At 37.5% G+C, this 24,180-nt stretch overlaps 1 protein-coding gene and 1 non-coding gene across 2 annotated transcripts; both read left to right on the plus strand.

Moving 5' to 3' along the window:
• Window positions 1–5,544: 5,544 nt before the first annotated feature.
• On the plus strand, window positions 5,545–9,110 carry STRIT1 (small transmembrane regulator of ion transport 1). Its single transcript, XM_021702624.1, has 2 exons — window positions 5,545–5,557; window positions 9,016–9,110. The coding sequence occupies exons 1-2, from the start codon at window positions 5,545–5,547 to the stop codon at window positions 9,108–9,110; spliced, it is 108 nt and encodes a 35-aa protein (XP_021558299.1).
• Window positions 9,111–18,500: 9,390 nt separating this feature from the next.
• TRNAE-UUC lies at window positions 18,501–18,573 on the plus strand. The gene has a single exon. It is a non-coding gene; the product is annotated as a tRNA-Glu (tRNA).
• The last annotated feature ends 5,607 nt before the right edge of the window (window positions 18,574–24,180 follow it).

Consider the following 24,180-nt stretch of genomic DNA (forward strand, 5'->3'; position numbering starts at 1 on the left):
GAACATAGTCACAAAATTGTGCGAACAGTACTACTAATTATTAACCTTAGTCAGCCTTAGTCCTAGAATTAGGACAAGAGACTCCATACCCTTTAGCAGTCAATCCTCATTCCCCTCACCCCCCCAACCCCCACCCCCAGCCCCGAGCAACCACTAATCTACTTTCATCTCTATGGTTTTGCCTGTTGTGGACATTTCATATAAATAGAATCATACAATATGACTTCTTTTACATAACATGATATTTTCAAGGTTCAACCATGTAGGATGTACCACAACATTTTTTAAATGGTTGAATAATTTTACTTTGTGTGGCTATACCACATTCCACTGATCTTTTCATCTGTTGATGGGCATTTGGTTTGTTTCTACTTTTTGACTCTTATGAATAAGGCTGCTATGAACATTTGTATACAGTTTTTGTTTTAACACCTGTTTTCAATTCTCTTGGGTATATACCTAAGAATGGAATTGCTGGGTCATAAGGTAGTTCTATATTTAACATTTTGAGGAATTACAAAACTATTTTTCAAAGTGGCTGAACAATTTTACATTCCTACCAGCACTGTATGAGGGTTCTAATTTCTCCACTTCTTTGTTAACACTTATTATTGTCTATCTTTTTTTATTTTAGTCATCTTATTCGGGGTGAAGTGGTATCTCATTGTGGTTTTGATTTGCATTTCCCTAATGACTAATGATTTGAGTATATTTTCATGTGCTTGTTGGCCACTTGTACATCTCCTTTGGATAAAAATCTATTCAAATCCTTTGCCCATCTTTAAATTGGGTTATTTGTCTTTTGATTGTTGAGTTGTAAGAGGTTTTGTTAAAATATGTTCTGGATACTAAACCGTTGTCAGATATATGATTTGCAAATATTTTTTCCCGTTCCATAGATTATCTTTTTCCTTTCTTGATGGTATTCTTTGATGTACAAAAGTTTTAAATTTTGAAGAAGGCCACTTCATCTATTTTTTTGAATGCTTGTATTTTATGTGTTATATCTATGAAACGGTTGCCTGATTTACCCCTATGATTTCTTTTGATTTATAGTTTTAGCTCTTACATTTAGTCTTTGATTCATTTTGACTTAATTTTTGTATATGGTGTGAGGTAGGGGTTCACTTTCATTCTTTTGCATGTGGAAAACCAGTTGTCCCAGCACCATTTGTTGAAAAGACTATTCTTTGGCACCCCTGTTGAAAATCAATTGACTGTAAGTGTATGGATTTATTTCTGGATGCCCAATTCTATCCCTTTCATCGTATGTCTGTCCTTATGCTTTTACCACACATTCTTAATTATTGTAGTTTGTAGTATGTTTTGAAATCAGTAAGTGTAAATCCCTTGTATTTCCTCTTCAAGATTGTTCTGATTTTTCAGGGTCCCTTACAAGTCCATATGAATTTTAAGATTAGATTTTCCATTTCTGCAAAGGCCATTAGTATTTTGATAGGAATACACTGAATATGTAGATTGTTTTGAGTAGTATTGCCCTCTTTAACAATATTAAGTGTTTCAATTTGTGAACACAGAATGTCTTTCCATTTATTTAGACCATCTTTAATTTCCTTCAGCAATGTTTTGTTAGTCTTTAGTTACAAGGCTTGTACATCTTTGATTAAATTTATTCCTAAGTATTTTCTTCTTTTTGATGCTATTGTAAATGTCATTTTTTCTTAATTTATTTTTAAAAATGTTCATTGCTACTGTGTAGAAATACAACTGATTTTTGCATGTTGATCTTGTATCTTGCAACATGGCTAAATTAGATTATTTGTTCTAGTAGGGTTTTTTTGTGTGTGTGTGCGGTGGGGGTTCTTTAGGATTTTTTTATATATATGAGATCATGTCACATTGCAAATAAAGATAGCTTAATTCTTCTTTTCTAATATGGATGACTTTTATGTTATCTTCTTGCCTGATTCTCCTAGCTACAACCTCCAGTACAATATTGAGTCAACGTGTAGGAGTAAACATTCTTGTTTTGTTCATGATGTTAGAGGGGAAGCATCTACTCTTTTGCCACTAAATATGATGCTAGCTGTGAGTTTTCTGTAGATTCCCTTTATGAGGTTGAGGAAGTTCCCTTTTATTCCCAATTTGTTGAGTGTTTTGTCTTGAATCAGTGTTGGATTCTGTCAAACGCTTTTTCTGCATCTACTGAGATGGTCATGTGGTTTTTGGTTTTTTAAAATTTTATCAGTATGGTGTGTTACATTAATTGGCATTTGAATGTTGTGCTGACTTTTCATTCCTGGGTTAAATCCCACTTGGCCATGGTATATAATTCTTTTTGTATGTTGCTGGATTTGGTTTGTTAGTTTATTGTTGAGAATTTTTGCACCTATATTCATTAGAAAGATTGGTCTTTTTTTTTTTTTTGGTATCTTTGGTTTTGGTTTTGAGGTAATACTGGCCTCATAGAATGAGTTGGGAAGTCTTCCCTCCTCTTCTATTTTTGGAAAGAGTATTTGAAGTACTGGTGTTAACTCTAAATGTTTGGTAGAATTCACCAGTGAGGCTTCCTGTTCCAAAGCTTTCCTTTGTGAAACTTTTTTTTTTTTAAAGATTTTATTTATTTATTTGACAGAGAAAGACACAGCGAGAGAGGGAACACAAGCAGGGGGAGTGGGAGAGGGAGAAGCAGACTCCCTGCCGAGCAGGGAGCCCAATGCGGGACTCGATCCAGGGACTCCAGGATCATGACCTGAGCCGAAGGCAGTCGCTTAACCAACTGAGCCACTCAGGCGCCCGTGAAACTTTTTTTTTTAAAGATTTTATTTATTTATTTGATGGAGAGAGAGTGTGAGCACAAGCAGGGGGAGCAGCAGGCAGAGGGAGAGGGAGAGGGAGAAGCAGCCTCCCCGCAGAGCAGGGAACCCAATGCAGGGCTCGATCCCAGGACTCCAGGATCATGACCTGAGCTGAAGGCAGATGCTTAACTGACTGAGCCACCCAGGTGCCCCTGAAACATTTTTTGATTATGACTTCAACTGCTTTCGCTTATGATAAGTCTATTCAAATTTTCTATTTCTTTTTGAGTCAGTTTGGGTAAGTTTATGTCTTAAGAGGAATTTGTCCATTTAATCTATCATGTGCAGATTTATCTACTATAATTTCAAACAGTAACAGTTAAAAAAACATGAGAAAAATGAAGAATTCTGATCGATCTTGAATAAAGAGCCAAATATTTGACTCTTTTAGCTTAAGTATCCTAGAAGAATCTAATGTCACTTTGGTAATAAGGGATTTGAGAACTAACTCTTGAAGAAAGTATGCAAAGTAGAAGTATAAAATGTTCCTAAATGGTATGCCCTAAGAGGAAGATTAGAAAATGTTCAAATATAGGCCCTTGCATTTGTGAGTTCAAAGTGAATTCAGTCTATTAATGAATAAAACATTTTTCCTGAATAAGTATTATATATATATATATTTAGTTTACTAAAGGGATACCAAAGAGATGAGATTCTAGATTGGACCCTTTCCTGAGATCTGGGCAATTCATGTTCATTGAATTAGTTTTTCTTCTTTTTTTCCCTTTCTCTCTCTCACTTTCTATAGAAAACAAAGAAAATAAATGAGTTATAAAGTAATTCCTCCTCAAAATTCAAATTGGTAACAATAATGTTAATAATAGTCAATTTTATATCAAAAAAGAAAGCTTAAGATAATTGTAATGTAGAAACATTTTCATACATTCTATTTTCAGCCACTCTAGACAAATCGTTTTACACTAGTATAGATATATATTTGTTCTTTGGATGGTAACTCACTACTTCTTCTTAATATCTTTTTTGTGTGTGTATCTTAAGATAGGGTATTCATTTGAATCTATTTAGTTAAAAAATTCAGTGTTTAAGTGAGATCAATCAATCACCATTTTTCTCCACTCTGTTTATATTGCCCCAATTAACCTTTTTTAAATGTATAATTATTTAGTATTGGAAAACAATACGGGACTTCAGCAGAGATTTTGTTACATAGAACATAGTCTCTCTTCTTATCTGGTAGAGCCAGACATTTTTAAAAAAATATTAAATTGTATATAGAAAAAGAGAGAGATGGCAACTTGGTTTAAATGACATAATAGGGGCACCTGGGTGGCCCAGTCGGTTGTGTCTGCCTTCGGTTCAGGTCATAATCCCAGGGTCCTGGCTTCCTCTCCCTCTGCCTGACGCTCGCCCTGCCTGACGCTCCCCCTGCTTGTGCGCACATGCACACACTCTCTCTCTCGCTCGCTCAAATAAATATTTTTAAAAAGTAAATGACATAACATGAACATAGTGTGTAATCATACAATAAACTTACCAGATTATTGGCTGCACAGTCTAATTTATAGGTATATGACTTGAGGTAGAAAATCAAATGTTCTCCTTGCCTATGTGGGTAGTAGCATCCTGAATTCATATACCACAAGGGATATGTGGCTGAGGCATCACTGCAAATGGGAAAGTAGGAAGATGAGGTGTTTTAGGTATCTTAATGAGGAGTTCAGATTTTTATTTTCTAGGAGATGGAGAACCATTAGTGGATTCTGATCAGTGGATGAGATATGGCCATTTGCCGGGAAACATCCCTCTTGGAGCTCTGTGGAGATGGATTTGATCAGGCAAGTCTTGTCTTTTAGAGGAGGGCACCCTTCATCTCGCGGTGGACTTTTTGGGCAGTTGGTCACAGGGTCATTTTGCAAAACTTTTCCATCCAGACCCAAAAATTAAAGTTATTTCAGTGAGAATCTAGAGCACAGTCTAGGTCATGTTATATAAATTAGGTTGGACTTTGAAAAATGGAATGTCCTATTTTCATACATTACTAATAAAAACAAGCTTATGACTGCTCTCTGAAAACTTTAGGCAATACCCCAGCCTTTTATTGTTTTAGTTTCTAGTACATTTGTATTAAAATGTTCTGTTTTTGGAATGGGTCAGAACAAGGGGCACCACTTAATTTATTTTATCTTTTGCATCCTATAATGTATAAACATCTGTATTTCACGCAGCTTTTTCATTTCATCTTTATGACGCCTCTACTGGGCACTATCCTCATTTTAAAATTAAAGAGGCTAATGCCCAGGTTAAGCAACTTGGCCTTCATTACAGAAATAGAGTTGGAATTTGAAGCCAGGTCTCTCCAACTCCAGAGTGTTTTTCCCCCAATAGATCACCCTCCCTCTTTGATAGAACTTGTCTAATTGCAATGCCATTTTTTCTTCTGTACACCCCATTCCTTAAACATTTTCTCCATGTCGTCTGCAGGCATTGGCTGAACTAAAAATCTACCCATCTCTGGTTCAGGATAGCTCAGCTTATTGAATTGTTTAGCGCACGTAGCCCCTAGTTTCTTCCGTAATAAGAGGATAAAGAAGAGCCAGAGGAGCGCTGTTCTCCAACATCTTACATCACTCTGCAGACAACTGGCAGTCAGGAGAGGGGCAGCTGCCACACTCTTCAGATATCTATTTAAAGTTCAAAGAGACACTGGATGACACCAACAAAGAGGTGAGCGTGGCCCTGACCAACCCACCCAGCAACAGGAAGAATGGCTGAAAAAGGTAAGATTTAAGGCATCAGACCCTCTTGGCAAAATAAAGGTCCAAGCTCCCTGGTTTATTTTACATTCCTCAGTATTTCATATTTCTCAGTTATTCTGAAGAACGTGGTCTCACTGCTAATGGGGCATTAACCATATAAGTTAGCATGGCTAAAAAAAATGCATCGGATATACAATTTATGGACCATGTCTATATGTTATATATGCTTTTAAAAGGACCAAACAAAAAAGCTTAATTTGTTCATGTTTTTTTCAAAATATGAGTTAGAAGTCCATTATCCTCCAGGGTTATTCTACACTGGAGGTATTGTGGTATGCTGGACCAGAATGAAGGACATCTGATTTCTTTGTCAGGTCTGCTACTAAATAGCCATGTGAGTTAGGGAAAGTCCCTCTACCTCTCTGGACTTGTTTTCTGCCTCTAAAATGAAATAAATAAAAAGGGGTTAGTCATTGCTAATATGCTTCATATCTAAATTTCTTTTTTTCTTCTTTTAAAATGTGTATTATATTTAAGAAAAATGATTGAGTCTAATATGACAAAAGGAGCTGAATATATAGTGTATCCAAGAAACACTTTTTAAATACCTCCAGGAACTGTTGCTTTTAATTTAGACAATAATCCCAGGAGATATACAGTATTATCATCATTTCCATTTTACAGATAAGGAAACTGAAGCATAGTCAAGTATAGTCACTTGCCTGTGATCACATTCTAGAAAGTGGACATTCTATGACGCCTCTACTGGGCACTATCCTCATTTTAAATGAGGGTCCAGGTTCTGAACACATACAGTTTTGTTTCAGAACACGGTTGCCCTTAAGGATACTTCCAGGTATAACCATCTGGGCATGCTCAGGATTGAACAGAGAGAAGCATTTTGAAATAACTCTTCATATTTAAAAAGAGCCTTTGTGTTTGTTTGCACTGTAATGTAAGTGACCTATGCAAAGTATGTTGTGTTCTTATATGTTCCTGTTTCTTTTTTAAGATTTTATTTATTTATTTGAGGGAGAGAGAGAGAGAGAAAGAAAGCAGGGGAAGGAATAGAGGGGCCAGGAGAGGGAGGGGAAAGACTCTCAAGCAGACTCCACGCTGGGTGTGGAGCCCAAAGTGGGGCTCAATCTCACAACCCTGAGATCCTGACCTGAGCGGACACCAAGATTTGGACACTTAACCAATTGAACCACTCAGGGGCCCCATATATTCCTATTTCAAAATGATGCTACAGATTATGATAAAACTTAAAATATTCGTGTTAAAAGAACACAAATGCAGGTATACTTTGAGTGTTAAAATGCACGGTCTATTGGGGCACCTGGGTGGCTCAGTTGGTTAAGCGTCAGACTCTTGGTGTCCGCTCAGGTCATGATCTCAGGGTGGTGAGATTGAACCCCGGGTGGAGCCCCAGGTGGAGCCCCCTGTGGAGCCTCTACTTGAGCCCTATATCCACTCAGCACTGGGCTTGGACCCTGCTTAGGATTCTTTCTCTCCTTCTCCCTCTGCTCCCTCCCCGCTCTCTCTCTCTCTAAAAAAAAAAAAGAAAAAAAGAAAAAAATGCACAGTCATTTGTATTGTGTTACAAAGAGTAATAAATAATGAGATATATACTTTTAGGGCTTTATTATATGTAAATTTTAGAATTGTATTAAAATATGCATGTATAAGACATTTATAAATGCTCCATTAAAATGTTGGTATTAATTTTTAAGTTCTTTGAAATTGGGAAAAATACTAAATCATATATATGAACAGTTCAAAAAATTACGGCTACATACTTCCATTATAATGACACCTTAATCCATAAAAAGTCTTTCATCCAAATGCGAGTAAAGGGCATATCATAATGTTCATTTTATCCTTAGAGCAATACCACATGGCAGGTAGAGAAAGATTTTTCCATTTAGTGGTTAATGCTTTGTTCAAGGTCACAGCGAGATGGAGAAGCAAGGAAAACCCGTTGAATTTACAAGAGTTAAGAGAGATTCCACCATTTTGGAAGCATAGATTTAAACTATTAAAATTCATTTTAACTGCCCAAAGTTTGCTTTTATAAGAGTGCCTCCTAATTTTAGAGGTGTCTCTTTTCCTGATGGTTTTGTTTTAATAGCACTTAAAAAAAAACTTCACATTTTGGGCGCCTGGGTGGCTCAGTTGGTTAAGCGACTGCCTTCGGCTCAGGTCATGATCCTGGAGTCCCGGGATCGAGTCCCGCATCGGGCTCCCTGCTCGGCAGGGAGTCTGCTTCTCCCTCTGACCCTCCTCCCTCTCATGCTCTCTGTCTCTCATTCTCTCTGTCTCAAATAAATAAATAAAATCTTTAAAAAAAAAAGTAACACTTCACATTTTATTTTATTTTATTTTTTGATTTTTTTTTTAAATTTATTCATGAGAGACAGAGCAAGAGAGAAAGGCAGAGGGAGAAGCAGGCTCCCAAGGAGCAGGGAGCCCGATGCGGGACTCGATCCCAGGACCCTGAGATCATGACCTGAGCTGAAGGCAGACGCTTAACCATCTGAGCCACCCAGGCGCCCAAAAACTTTACATTTTAAAGCGATGGAAGTTGTAATAGGCACACAATTGCTAAGAATATGCATTCTCTTGGTTAGCTGATGGCATACAACCTAATTGTGCTTTTCAGTTAAGAATATACCTGAGTCCTTAACATGGAGACATTAATTCTATATGATGTCTATCTGTGCTCTTCTTTACTCTTTTTGTGTGATGTGTGTGTGTGCAATGAATATTAAAAAAAATGATAATTTTATAAATTGCTCTTTTTCAGGTAAGGGTACAAATAGAAGACACAGGAGGGGTCGTTGTCCTCATGTCTTCTATGTGTGTTGGGATCAGGGTTAGTTGCTCTATTGAGCATGTTAACAAAAAAGAATCTCTTTTCTCTAGTTGAGAATGATCATATAAGGTATATGCTTTTCTTTTCCTATGATACTGATGATTAAAGTCAGCTATCAAGACTAAGAACAATTTTCAACACCTTTCCCTATGTTATGATTATTTAGTTTAGGAGGAATGGCCTCAAGAGTCATTTTCAATTGTTTCTGTGTAGACAGCTGCTGTCTGTGTTGTTGAACAAATGCAGGAATGTGTTTTGTATACACTAAGCACACACAAACACAATAATATGTGATCCTCACCACAACTCAGGGAGGTAAGATCACAAGTTTCATTATCTCTACAAATAGGGAAGTCCAAGCTCAGAATGGCTCAAGGTCACATAACTGTAAAAGGAGGACCTATGGTTTGAACACAGGTCTTCTGTTTCAAATAGCCAGCTGATTCCCATGTACCCTTTGTAGAACAGAAGATAATAATCATGTCTCGGAATGACGTGAGAGTGTATTTTTTTCTCTTGATATTATCAGATTCCTTTTATTCTCTTGATTCAGAAGATACGATGCCAAAATGACCTACCTAATCTGCTTTCTTTTATTTTTAAGCAGAGTCTGCATCATCCCGCCTTCTGGTCCCTATTCTTCTCTTGATTGGCTGGATTGTGGGCTGTATCATAATGGTTTATGTTGTCTTCTCTTAGAAAGGTAAAGTTTTCAATAATTGAATATGTTTATTCAGAAAGACCCTACATTACTCCAGAAATAATCTTTTCTGTTTTATTAACAGAACGTTTTATCATGCAGACAAGGAGACTTCAGAGTGACATCATTTAGAAGAATTAAGAAAAGCACCAACATGACAGATGATTAAATGTTTCTCATGTAAATAACTGCAATGTTTGACATCACTTTATAAACTTGGATTTGTAAACTGGTATTTTGGTGTGCATAAGAATCTCTTCCAGAACTTTTAAAGATTCCATCTACAAATAAAAACTGTAAGAAACATGGGGGTAGGAAAAAGTTCCAAACTATGACTAAAAATGCATAACCAATAGGGAGAAGTTTGGTAAATTAAATTACATTAAAATTTTTTTAGGCTATCTGCCCCCCCCAAAAAAAACTATAGAAAAAAACTAGTTAGAGAAGAGAGAGTTCACAGAAAACAAGATGTAAATATAAACTTGCCCTCCACCTCTTGCTCATAATAAAAGAACTGTAACTAAAGCTGCACTGGAGAACAATTGCTCACCTCTCAGCTGGGAAAAAAGAAAGATGTTTGATAATATATATGTTGATAAGGCTGTGGGGAATAAAGCATGCTCATATACCGTCTTTAGAAATTAAAAATGGTGCAGCATCTTTAGGGGTGTTTGACAGTCAGTATCTATCAGAATTAAATATGTATTTAACTTCTGACCCAGCTATCCCTCTTCTCAGAATATTGCCATTTCCACAGATAAACACTGGTAAAAGTGCAAAATGGCACATTCACAGGCCTATTCATTAAGGCATAATGTATTATAGCAAAAGCCTGGAAACAAGCCAAGTGCCCATTAATAGGAGACTGACTGGATAAACTGAGTTCCCCCTACGTAATGTGCTACTTGGGCCGCTGTGAAAAGGAATGAAGGGGCTCTCTATATACTGATGTGATGTCATCTCCAGGTCAGGGTGTTAAGTGAAAAAAGCCAGGTACCGAGCTAGGCATGCTGCCTTTGTGTAAAATGGAGGGGCTAGATCAGTATGAGCTTTCTTATTTTCAAGGGTTCCATATTCTTTTCTCCAGCACTTTAACACAGAAGGTAATGTTTTTAAGCAGCAATTTAAATGAATTTTTCTATAATTATAAGTATTTTATTTCCGTGTTTCCACATCCAACCTGATCATTTTCTCAGAGAACAAAGAAAGTTTAGTGCAGTAAAGAGAACAAAAGTTTTGGAAGTCAGATTGTTTTATTCTAACTTGGGAGTCCTTTGAATAGTTAATTAATCTCTCTAACCTTAGTTTTCTCAACTATAGAGAGGGATAATAATATTCTCATGGGATTGTTGTGAGGACTGCAGTGTTTTCTAAAGCAACCTGATCTGAGTAGTTGGAGTCATTTGTTAAAAATACAGATTCTTTTTTTTTTATTAACACATAATGTATTATTTATTTCAGGGGTATGGGTCTGTAATTCATCAGTCTTACACAATTCACAGTGCTCACCATAGCACATACCCTCCCCAGTGTCCATCACCCAGCCACCCCATCCCTCCCACCCCCCACCACTCCAGCAACCCTCAGTTTGTTTCCTGAGATTGAGTCTCTTATGGTTTGTCTCCCTCTCTCGTTTTGTCTTGCATTTTGCCCTCCCTTCCCCTATGATCCTCTGTCTTGTTTCTTTAAGCTTCTTCTCTAAGAGCTCATTTCGGTAGGTCTGGAGAAGGCCTATTAAAAAAATCAATTCTCCAGGTGATTTGTATTATCATGGAAGTTTGGAAAACACACCTATAACATACGTGTGTATGTAGGCATTACTCCCTGATAACCTATAGCCATTGATCTATGATAGCTTATATTGGTAAGTTTTCTGTTTATTGCTGCAGCAAAAAATTAGCACTTTATCATATAATTTTACATTATATTTTTTAATTACTTGAATTATGAGACATATTATTTTTCCACTAATATTTTCATATATGTGAATTTTATTTTCTGTATTAAATTTAAGTCCTTTATGGGTAAATCCATTTCTTATCTTTCTGACTTATAGACTATAGTTCAAAATGGACAACTAATAAATATGCATCAAATGGGTAATTATTTCCCCCTACAATATTCATGAATACACAGTGTTGATGTTCTAAGTTTGAACTTTAAAGATGTTATTGAAGCAATTTGAGCTGGATTAGAATTCTCAAAAAAGTTACTAGTGATCTATAATAGGTTCAAGTAGGTGATTGCATATAAATTTTACAAGGTATGGAATCTTAAATGTTTTTAAATTTCCAAAGTCTTCAGTTTACAGTGTATCATGGTACAGATATAATTATTTGAGAAGAAGAGCATAATGAGTTAAGTGTTCCTTAATACTGTTGATGGCATGAATGCTCAGCCTTACATCAATCACTGCACCCACACTCTATGCCTCCCCTCGGCCCCAAGACCTATACTGATGTCAAAGCTGAGAAATACTGCTTTCCTAATACCTATTAGGACATAAAATATAAAAACCTTTAAAGAAAGCTGTTTACTACCCTCTGTGCCTGGGAAAAGTGATAAATTCCATAGAGTTTTTTTTTTTTTTTAAGATTTTATTTATTTATTTGAGAGAGAGAATGAGATAGAGAGAGAGAGCATGAGAGGGGGGAGGGTCAGAGGGAGAAGCAGACTCCTTGCTGAGCAAGGAGCCCGATGCGGGACTCAATCCCGGGACTCCAGGATCATGACCTGAGCCGAAGGCAGTCGCTTAACCAACTGAGCCACCCAGGCGCCCTCCATAGAGTTTTAAAATGTCTGAGGAAACTCCTCTACGAAGCCTGGTAGAGCTGAGAATATTCCAAGGATAAATCCTGGAGGAGAGATCCCTGTGCACAGATATAACATTTTGAAGTAATATCCATCTATCGATCTTGTAATAAAATAAACCTTAATCTCTCCTTTTTCCTGAGGAAATTATTTCCTAGTTTTACTATTTATTATATTTATTTCTTATTTGTTTTATTTACTATCCTTCATTTTTGCCAATTGCAGTTTCTCAGACACCCCCTTCCCCTTTTTCTTTCTTTTCTCTTCTTTTTTGGACAAGCAGAGTAGGTCCACTTAAAACATAAATATACATTAGCCTAAGATTCCTTTAGAGGAAAGAAAAGAACACCAAAAGCAGAAGAATAATATTTTGAGTTGGTAATGTCCCAGAGAATGAGATAGCTGAATGTTTTACCTTTGTTCCATTCTTCTTTGAAAGCGATTTCTTGTTTTGCAAAGTGAGATGGGTATGCAATTTCTTATAAATCATCTGAATGAATCATAAGTGGGTACAGAGTGATGGCTTTTTTGAGAAGGATAGAAATATTCCAGGGCTTTAGAGTCTGGCCATTATCTGAGATTTAAGGCCGTTTTCAGTAATTTCCTTGGGCTGGGCATACATGCCCTTATAAATTCACAATTCCAAATGACACAAATATATATCTGATAACAGTTATTTTTAGAGCTTATGCCCATGAATGTTAAAGGAAATAGGATATTGATTAGAATCTTGATGCTGAATGAAACAGGGTCGTGGAGAAATTGTTTTGAGTTATAGGTTACCTGCTCTGTAAAACTGGTCCAGAAGCGGAGAGTAAATGGAAACAGACTTTTAAGTGGTTTGCATATTGATGCACTCAAGGCCTCTCAACTGGTGCCTTATTTGTTTTCTCCCATCTCTGTCATGTGAAGGTCTACTCAAGATAGGATGCGTTCAGATTTAGAAAATGCAATCCCTTCGTCTAGTACACACGGCGATCTCATCAAGATGTTATAGACATTGGGCATAGTCTTTATTTATCTTGCTAAAGCTAGAAACTTGCTTTGGATCTTGTTGACAATAGGTGGAGAGATTGCTTTGGAATCAGAGTACGATCACCTCCTCAAGCATCTGGTCAGATTCATCCGATTTTGTTTTTCCCTTTGCTTTCTGCTCTTGTCTTTTTATTTGATATTCTTTCTCCCTCGCTTCCTATTCTCCTGCTGTATGTAATCAGCACTTTCTTTCTGGTCTCAGGAGCCTGCGCGGAGTAATGAGATCACCTTGCCATCAGTAATTCCAACTTCCTTGGCTCTTGCGCCCTCCCGGTGAGGACACGAGGAGGGTCTCACCTGGGCTTATGCATATGTCTGCTGCTCTAGTCACCACCTCTCCTCTGCAGGACCAGCAGTCTCTTGCAGGCACTATGGGCTCCCCACATGACCAATCTCTCCCATGGCAGCCCTCACTGGATCTGTATGTGCTGGTCTGTGGGCAAGGTGCTGTTTGTGGAGTTCTAAGAGCAGGGATGCCTACGTCACAACACGCCCCAGAGCTTAATTAACTAGTTCTTTTAGTTTTTATTTTCAGCCTATCCTCTCGCTCACTAGGACCCAGGCACTGATCTAAGGCAGGGCCAGATAGACTCCAGTGGCACCTGCCTTCCTGAACTCACAATCACTGTGCCAAGTTCCTCAAGCCTGGCTTCTTCTTCAACAAAGAGGAGTTCACCCAGGGGTCTCCTCAGGTTATGCAAACAGACTCTAATTTATCTGCCACGTCAGGATGCCAAACCATGCTGAGAGCCGTTTGGATTTCACTGCCCCTCAAGCAACATATCTGGATTCTCAGAGTCTTCTGCCACAAATAAGTAGGCTCAGTGATAATTTAAAACAAAATACTGGTCTCAACACACCAAAAAGATTTTAAAACTAGTGGATTGGTCAACTGTTTAAAGAGCACTACTTTAGCATTCAGTGTTTTTAGACATTACCATCTCGGTAAGAGTTTATCTGACTACCCATACCTTCAAACACACAAACACACACACACACACACACACGCACGCAAATAGGGTTCTTTGTTCTTCCTAATTGAGGCCTTTTCCCCTTTGTATCCCCCACTAAGAGGTAAGCTCTCTTTTTAAAATTGATGTATAGTTGTCATATAATATCATATTAGGTTCAGGTGTGCAACATAGCGATTCAACATTTATATTGATTACAAAATGTTCGCCATGAAAAGTGTAATGAACTTTCAACGTAGGATGTGTCACAGTGTAGGATTCACTAGACAGGACAGGAGGATGTCCAATGGATGTATATCAAGCAAATAAATGAAGAAATGAATGAATGCCTGAATGTTACCTTTAACCAAACAGCCTCATGAGATATATCAAGAGTGTGAAGCTCTTAGCACAGTGTCTAGCACTTACTACATGCTCAGTAACATAAGAGATTTTTTTGTCATTATTAATATCACACTTTTCCTCATTACAGCTTACATACATTCTTATTTATTCCACTCCACAGCTCTGTGAAGTAGAAATTATCATCAACTCCATGCTGAAGATAAGCAAACTGGAGTACAGAGATGTTGAGACTCATTCATGATTATATAGCTAGTGACCACTACAGCCAATACTTGAACCTCTATCTTCTGATTTCAAATTACAAATTATTTTCAACTATACTTTATGATCACCAAATTACAGGATTCTTTTTGAACTATACTATAAGATGCACCAAATTTCAGAGGAAGGAAATCTCCAACCTGTATTTAAAGACTTGACAGCTACATTTGTTTCTTCTAGGCAACATTTTATTTTCATGCCTTTTGGTCTTCACATTTAAGTCCCATGGCCTGACCTCTGTCATCTCCTTCAGTTTTCTATTAGGTCAGTTTTCTATTAGGTCAGGTTCTTAGGTTTCTGTTGTCAGTCCCTTGACATAAAGGGATCTTTGTACCATAGAACTTAAGGTCCTTAACCAGATATATCTGAGCTGCCTACTTTCATTTCTAGCTCTAAGCCAACTTTGCACATTCTGTTCTGGAAAAGAACTACTCTTGGCCCTAGCATGCTCCACCCCCTTTCCCAACACCTAAATTTATGTAACTGCCTCCTTCTAGACTTTAAATTTTGGCTCAATGTGAGCCTCCACCAAGAAGCAAAGGGACAGGGAACTTTAAAGCTTTCTCTATATCTGCAGATGGAGAGAGTGAGTTGGGAGTTTTCATGTTATACATGCTGTAGCAATAATCACACGGGTGCTTGCAACTAAACCTGTAATTCCTAGATGTCAAGGGTTTTTAGATGCTTGCATAGTTCTAATAACAGTAACACATGAAGAAGACTATCATTAAAAGAGACATCTGTGATAAATGACCTCTTCTCCCTGAAAACCTCAAACAATACAGAAGAAAGTAAAAAGCTCAGATTCCCTTCTCCTACCTTCAGTGCTGCTCACTTCCTCAGAGGGAACCGCTATCAGCAATTTAGCGGGTATTAATCTCAAATCATTTCAATGTGTTTACAAAATAGTTTACACATTATGGTTGTAAAAGTGCTTTCTTATACATTTTTTCACTTAATTCTCATGAAAGGTAGGTGTATCCAGATGTGTGAAATGAGCTTTATGAAGGCAAATTTGCTCAAAGTCTCACAGCTGGTCACCAGCTCAAGCAGAACTTGACCCAGGGCTGTTGTATAGTCTTTCTGCTGGTAACAGATGCCAACTCACAGTGTGTGTATTTAAGATTGATAGAAAGGGAGAGAGCATTGACCTACTACAGTAAATGACTTGGTCTTATTTATGGTGTGACATGTATCTATATTGCTTATATTTTTATATCCCATTAGCCTCTATCTTCATGTAGTTAAAGCACTGAACAGCTGTGCTTGTTGTGAGATGCTCAAGAGTCTCCCCATCTCCCCCTTCTTCTTCACTAAGGCTGAAGTTGATGTATTCATTTTCCTACCAACCTGGATAGTGGTATACACTGAAGGTGATATACAGTGAAGATCATGTGGGAGCTCTGAAAGTCTGATTGTCTGGTTGTCTGGTGCATGTCTCTAGAATGTGATGCTTTACAATTTTTCAAGTTTAGAGACTTCGCTTCACAGTTCTGGGACTTACATATGATGCAGAACACCCACAAAAATAATCCTTTATGCACCAAAAAAATAATAAAATACCGAGGAATAAATGAAAGAGGTGAAAGAGATGGACTCTGAAACAATGAGGAAAGAAACTGGTGTAGCCACTCTGGAAAACAGTATGGAGTTTCCTCAAAAAATTAAAAATAAAACTAACAGATGATCCAGCAATCACACTACTGGGCATTTACCCAAAGAATACCAAAACACTAATTCAAAGGGATACATGCACTTGTGTGTTTACTGCAGCATTATTTACAATAGCCAAGATATGGAAGTAGCCTGTGTCCTTTGATAGATGAATGGATGAAGAAGAGGAAAACGGAATATTATTCAGTCATAAAAAAGCATGAAATCTTGCCATTTGCAACGACATGGGTGGAGCTAGAGAGTATGTAGCTAAGCAAAATAAGTCAGTCAGAGAAAGACAAATACCATATGATTTCACTCATATGTGGAATTTAAGAAACAAAACAAATGAACAAAGAAAAAAAGAGATAAACCAAGAAACAGACTCTTAACCAGACTCTTAACTCTAGAGAACAAACAGATGGTTACCAGAGGGGAGATGGGTGGGGGGGGGGGATGGGTTAAACAGGTGAATGGAATTAAGGAGGGCACTTGTGATGAGCACCAGGTGATGTATGGAAGTACTGAATCACTATACTGTATAACTGAAACTAACATAACTCTGCTAATTATACTGGAATTAAAATTTAAAAACTTAATAAAGTAATCCTTTAGAAGGCTTTTTTAAAAATCCACATCTACATAAATTCAATTTAGAGAAAAGAGAAAAAATAAATCAATGACATTTTAGTGATGACTCCCACCCAGGAATCCAGAGGTTTAAAGACAATAGCAGCAACAACAGCTCATTATTCTTAGTAACTTATCTACAGATGGTGACAAGGAAAACTTTTGAGAAGGAAAGTGGTGTGGTGTGTCAGCATGTCAGGTAAGAGAAGCCAACTAGAGTCCAAGCAGAGAGCAAGGCTTTGTGACGCATTATCTCGAAGAAAGCAGACCAGGGTCAAGTGTAGGGCAGAGCGCAGTGTTACATTTTCAAATCATATCTGACTTCTCTTTGATGTCACATTAAGAAATTGAGCTACCCAGAAGCATTTGAAATTCATTGCCTGGAATCATTTTGCCTAACAGTTATCAACAGGAATTTCTTTTTTTAGGAGAAGGCCCTATCCCAGGTAGTGAAAGCATTGTGCCCTTCTGATTACTCATCTTAGCCTAAGAAAATAGTGACGAGGGCGCCTGGGTGGCTCAGTTGGTTGAGCGACTGCCTTCGGCTCAGGTCATGATCCTGGAGTCCCTGGATCGAGTCCCGCATCGGGCTCCCTGCTCGGCAGGGAGTCTGCTTCTCCCTCTGACCCTCCCGACCCTCCCCCCTCTCATGCTCTCTCTCTCTCAGTCTCTCTCTCAAATAAATAAATAAAATCTTTAAAAAGAAAGAAAATAGTGACGAGAAGTCTAACTCAATATTCTGCCCTGGAAAGACTGTTGGAATTCCTCTGCCCTTGAGATCAATGGTGCATGCGTTGGTGACTATCTGTAGAAGGACTTGAACAATGAGAAGTTAAAGGCTCAGTAATCATCAATCATGTTGCAGTTAATTAGACTGATTTCTGACAAGACTACTTGATGTGTTGCACTTTTTTTTAAATGTCTGGCCCATCCAGTGTTTGATAAAAGATCATAACAGAGATTTGGCTTCTTTTCTAGCAAATTGATAAAGATGTTTTTTTAACAACCAGGCCAAAGACCTGTGTGGTATGAGTCATCTTTGCAAATGAGCATCCAAAACCACATTGTTTTTTGGTGTCGTCGAGATAGAGATTGGTTTCTCTCAAGTCAATGCACTCTGTATTTATAAAGCCCACCCCCTCAAACTAGCTTTCCAACCCGTCTTCCTACATCCTTCCAGATCTTATTTATTGCTTTCCAGTAATTCACTGCTATTGTTATTGATCCCACTAAGTTCTATCTGAAGGAATTTTAACCATTTAGTAAAGAAAATAAAGTCCATGTGGGTATAGGTGTGTGTGTAGCTTGAAAAATAAATTTGATAGAGAAGCTTCCTTCCTCTTAAAACTATTTCAAATCTCTGGGTATTTCTTAGTCCAGTAGTTCTCAAAATTTGGTCGCTGGACAAATAGCATCACCTGGAAACCCGTTAGAAATGCACATACTTGGACTCTAGGGTTATTCGATCAGAAACTTTGGGGGTGGGGTCCAGCCATGGTGTTTTAACAGGTTCTCTAGATGATTCTGACACATACCCGCTCATGCTGGGGAACTCTGCTTCCAAGCCATCTCTCTAACTTCTCCTAAAACATCATCTCAGCATGGGCGTGTATCAGTAACAACCTGACACAGTCTTTCTCTTGAGATCCATGAATTTCTTATTAAAGTAAAGATTATAGGGACACCTGGCTGGCTCAGACGGTAGAGCATGTGACTTTCAATCTTAGGGTCGTGAGTTCAAGCCTCACGTTGGGCATGGAGCCTTCTTAAAAAAAAAAGTAAGTAAAGGTTATAGAACAGTTTTTGCTCTTTCTGGATCCAGCTCTAGTTTACTTGTAGCGAACATTACATTAGTCCATTCATTGATAATTCAAAGGTCAGAAACTCACATGCTTTTGGGGACAGCAAGGTAGCTTAGGTGATAGACACAAAACTAATGCAAAATAGAGAATAGTGACAACTGTGTGAACAAATGGAGCGTTTACTCCTTCTGTTCACATAATTGAAATTCATATTTAAAAGAATTTTATATGGTAAAACAGACAACATTGTAGTCAGTAAGACTTAAAAAATCTATTTTAAGTATATTGTCAAGAAAAGGTTTATAAATAGTGGCTTTCATTCCAATTACCATTGGAATTATGTATATTTAGATCTGTATGAACCCCAGAGTAAATAAAAGAAAATAAAAATGTATAGTACAGTAAGATTCTTTGCTTTGTGTTAGACTTTAGGAAATCAAAGTAGGGTCTACAACTAGGTTTAAGGACTTGTGCAGACTTTGAGATCTTTTTACAGTGACTTGATTTTATTTGCTCATCTGATTTCACTTAGCATTAAGTTAAGAAATATATGCAAGAGCAAATTCAAGACAGCTGCCACTTGAAAAAAATCAAAGCATGGAGAGGCAGAGAAACTAACAATAAAATACACTTTTTTGATCTAAGATCACTACTATACAGGACTCTCGGGCTTTTGGATAAAAAGTTACTGTAAGTAAAGCAAGTGTTATGGATTTCCTTTCATCTCATGAAGGTTTAGAAAAGGAAATGACATTTCTGTTTTTTTCCCCTTCCAAGAGAAGACATTAGGTTTCTAGTTAGCATGTACTTCACCTCAAAACTTGAAAAATAGATATTTATTTCCTTTTAGCATAATGAACATATTTGTTTTGTTTGGCTTCTGGAAATTATAAAATGAAATAAAATTTAAATACAGGCTTTCTTTTATTGTCTTCCTTCAAACAAGATCATCTTTGTGTTTTAAAACTCATGTTTATGTTCTTTTTTTTAAAACTCATGTTTATGTTTTCTGATGACAGTGAAATTCTTTATATCCTGGTATTTCAAATATGAAGTAGATAAAATTCTGAAAGTTTACCTAAGAAATTGGCCACTTGTAGAGCTGAAATCTGAATCATTCATTTCTGAAGCATGTCTTCCTTCTGCTGTTCCCCCTTTCAGCTAAAGCCTGGGTCGTGAACTGGAATGCCTGCAGGGAGTAGGTGAAGGCAAGAGTCGGGTGAAGACTATGCTGATTTGGAAATATATGCCCCATCTGAAGCACAAAAGTACAAAGCTGCCTCTCAGCTAGAACAGGTTTTTGGCACGTAAGAACTTAAGAAATTACCAGATCTTCCCATTTTTTCATGACAAGCTAAAAATACCGATTTTTTAAAATGTGAAATCTCATTAATTTTTAAAAATGAGTATTTGGGTGAGGCACAGTGCTCTGTGGTTAGTCCTTAGAGCCAGCACTTAATCACTCCTTTCTCTGGCGGCTACACAGATGATGGGTGCAGGATGGGGCCTTTCTCTGAAGTATTGGTCCATGATACAGAATTCCAGAGACATCTTGTTTTCTGGAGTCTTAGATGCCCACTGGCAGATGGCTCTTGTGCAGAAGACCTGGCTGGTGTGGTATCCCTTGCAGAGACTGAACTCTTACAGCTTTAAATCTTCAGTACATTTTCATATGGGCATTAGAAAGGTGACCAACTATCCCAGTTTGGATATCTATGGAATGGGAAGAAATATTGGCAAACCCTCTATCTGATAAAGAGTTGATATTCAGAATATATAGGGAACTCCCATAACTCTAGCAAAACCCCCAAATAACCCAAATTTAAAAAGGGCAAAGGAACTGAGTAGACATTTCTCCAAAGAAATACAAATGCTGAAGAGGAATATGAAAAAGTGCTCGACATCACTAGTCATCAGGGAAATGCAAATCAAAACCACAATAGGATATCACCTTACATCCGTTAGGATGGCTTTTATTTTAAAAAGAAAAAGAAGATAAGTGTTGGCAAGGATGTGGAGAAATTGGAACTCTTGTACACTATTAATGGAAATACAGACTGGTACAACCACTACAGAAAAGGGTATGGAGCTCCCTCAAAAAATTAGAACTAGAACTACCATATGATCCGGCAATCCCACTTGTGGGTATATATCCAAAGGAAATGAAGTCACTATCTCTAAGAGGTATCTGCACTCCCATGGCTATTATCACGATAGCCCAGACATAGAAGCAACCTATATATCCAAGGACAGATGAATGGATAAAGAAGATGTAGTATATATGTACAATGAAGTGTTATTACTCAGTCTTTTTTTTTTCTTTTTTTATTTGACAGAGAGAGACACAGCGAGAGAAGGAACACAAGCAGAGGGAGTGGGAGAGGGAGAAGCAGGCTTCCCGCTGAGCAGAGAGCCCGATGCGGGGCTCGATCCCAGGACCCTGGGACCATGATCTGAGCCGAAGGCAGACGCTTAACCGACTGAGCCACCCAGGCGCCCCTTATTATTCAGTCTTAAAAAAGAAGGAAATCCAGCCACTCATGACAGCATGAATGAACAGAAGGACATTATGCTGAGATAAATAAGTCAGACATAAGACAAATGCTACATATAAAACTTAGATGAGGAATCTAAAATAAAGAAACTCAAAGAAGCAAAGAGTAGGATGATAGTTGCCAGGGGCTGAGGGAAGGGGGAAACAGGGAGGTATTAATTAGTCAAAGGGTACAAAGTTTCAGTTATGCAAGATGAATAAATCCTACAGATATACTGTACCACATAGGTCCTAGAGTTAACAAAACTGTATTGTTACGTTGAATGTTTTTATCACCCAATAATAATAATAAACAAAGAGGGCAAAAGAACTGATGGATATGTTTATGGCATAGATTGCGGTAAAGGTTTTATGGATATATACTTATCACTAAACTCATCAAATTGTATATGTTAAATATACATAGCTTTTTGTATTCAACCATACCTCAAAAAAGACATTTAAAAATCATTAGAATTGAATTATAATTATTAGTAGAAGCAACTGATAAAAATCATAGAATTATTAACTTGAATTACATGAAGTTGAAATGTTCACCTCTTTTGACCTACAAAAATGGCAATTTAATATGGTAACATATCATGAATTTTGAAAATAATTATTAAACCTAAATAATAAAGCTTTATATAATATATATACAGTGACTTGAACAGAAAGAATTTATATGAAAGCTTCTGGAGATTCTGATACCATTTGCAGATTGATCCATTCTCTAGGGATCTGAATGTGTCAGGTTAAATTCAATTTAACAGCAAATTTCTTTTTTTTTTTTTTTAAAGATCTTATTTATTTGACAGAGAGACACAGCGAGAGAACACAAGCAGGGGGAGTGGGAGAGGAAGAAGCGGGCTTCCCCCTGAGCAGGGAGCCTGATGTGGGGGCCAATGCGGGGCTCAATCCCAGGACCCTAGGATCATGACCTGAGCCACAGGCAGATGCTTAATGACTGAGCTACCCAGGTGCCCCAATTTAACAGCGATTTATTGTACCTCCACTATGTGCCAGATACTGTTCTAGGTGCTTGGGATATATCAGTGGATAAAATATCTTCTTTTACTTTAAGATTCCTATTGTCGTGGAGGACAATTTACATTGTGATAGGGAGAAACAGACTATTTGGATTTTATGGGTTTTTCTACTAGTATCTTTCTTCTGCTCCAGGATCCAATCCAGGATACCACATTGAAACCAGCTGTCACATCTCCTTAGTCTTCTCCAATCTGTGCCTTGTCTTTCATGACCTTACCACTTTTGAGGAAGAATGGTCAGGTATTTTGCAGACTCTGTCTCAATTTGAGTTTATCTATTTTCCTGTAACTGTGCTAAGATTCTAGATTTGGGAGATGACCATCACAGAGATGATGGGCCTTTCTTGTTTCATCCTACCAGGGGGTATGTGATCTCAACATGCCTTATTACCAGTGATATGACTGTGATCACTTGGTCAAGGGGGGTATCTTCCAGGTTTCTTTGAAGTTAGTCACTAGGTCCAGCCTACACTCAAGGGGTGGGAATTAAGCTTCCCCTCTAGAGGGAGGAATATCAAAGAATTTTATATCACTATAGTAATTAATAAGTATTTGGGGGGAGGTACTTTGAGGTTATGCAAATATTCTATTTTTCTGTTCTAAATTTAGCATTAGTCAGTGAATCTTGCTGCAGAAATTATTGCTGTGGCGTTCTAATGGTGATTTTCTGTTTCCCTCATTCCTTCCACATTTATTAATTGGAATTTTTGTGAGGAGGATTTGTCTCTTCTCACCAATGTATTTATATATTTTATTAGGTATTTATATTACTATGGATTCACAGATTTTCCCCCTTTGAGTTATAGTCCAATACCACTATTATATTGTTGCTCAAACTGTTCCAACTTTGGCCATTAGAAAGTCTTTCAGTCTTGTTCCTGTTTGAAGTATCCCCATTTTCTACAGTGCTTCCTTACTTTCTGGTGCCACAATTTGCTCCAAACTTATCTTGCATTTTCTCTATCCCAGTCCTAGAATCAGCCATTTCCCCAAGGAGCCCTGGTACCTTACGTTGGAGAATGACATTTAGAAGCCAGGATCTGGGCACTAGATGGACCCATTACTACTGGAATGCAGACGGAGTTAGGAAATAGATGTATGTTACTAACCTAAGTTTCCTATGCTGCTGTAACAAATTACTGCAAACTTAGTGATGTAAGAGTTTAGAATTTTGGAGGAAGGTTTGAGCAGGAGATACAAATTTTGGAGCTATCAGCATATAGATTGCATTTCATGCATGGATGAGATCACCAAAGAAGTGAGTGTAGATAGAGAAAAGGACTGAGTCCTGGCATTTCCAACAGTAAAAGATTGAAAAGAAGAGTAAAATGAAGGAAACGGTAAGTTTAAAAAGGTAGATTTTACCTTCCTACTATCTTCTTTTTTTTTCAACATATAATGTATTATTTGTTTCAGAGGTACAGGTCTGTGATTCATGTCTTACACAGTTCACAGTGCTCACCATGGGAAATCGGAGGGGGAGACGAACCGTGAGAGCCTATGGACTCTGAGAAACAAACTGAGGGTTCTAGAGGGGAGGGGGGTGGGGGGATGGGTTAGCCTGGTGATGGGTATTAAAGAGGACATGTACTGAATGGAGCACTGGGTGTTATACGCAAACAATGTATCATGGAACACTCCATCAAAAACTAATGATGTATGATGATTAACAACATAGTAAAATAAAATTAAAAAAAGTAAATGGCAAACAAATAAAATAAAAATAAAATAAAAAGGTAGATTTTAGCTGCCTTGGTAATAGGATAAACCAGAATAGCTCTGACTTGGAAAGATGGTTTTATGATGGATATGTAATTTTAAAATGGATACCGAATACCAGTAGGAAGAATACTAGGTATTAAAAATATAGGGATATCATCTTAAAATTATTACATCAAATAAACTATTTTTCTCAATCTCAACAGAAATCAGTACTTCTGTACTTGCCTCCTACAGAAGAAAATTGAGTGAAAATGTCT

This window comes from Neomonachus schauinslandi, chromosome 1 (assembly GCF_002201575.2).
Source record: "Neomonachus schauinslandi chromosome 1, ASM220157v2, whole genome shotgun sequence".
NCBI classification, from domain to species: Eukaryota; Metazoa; Chordata; class Mammalia; order Carnivora; family Phocidae; genus Neomonachus; species Neomonachus schauinslandi.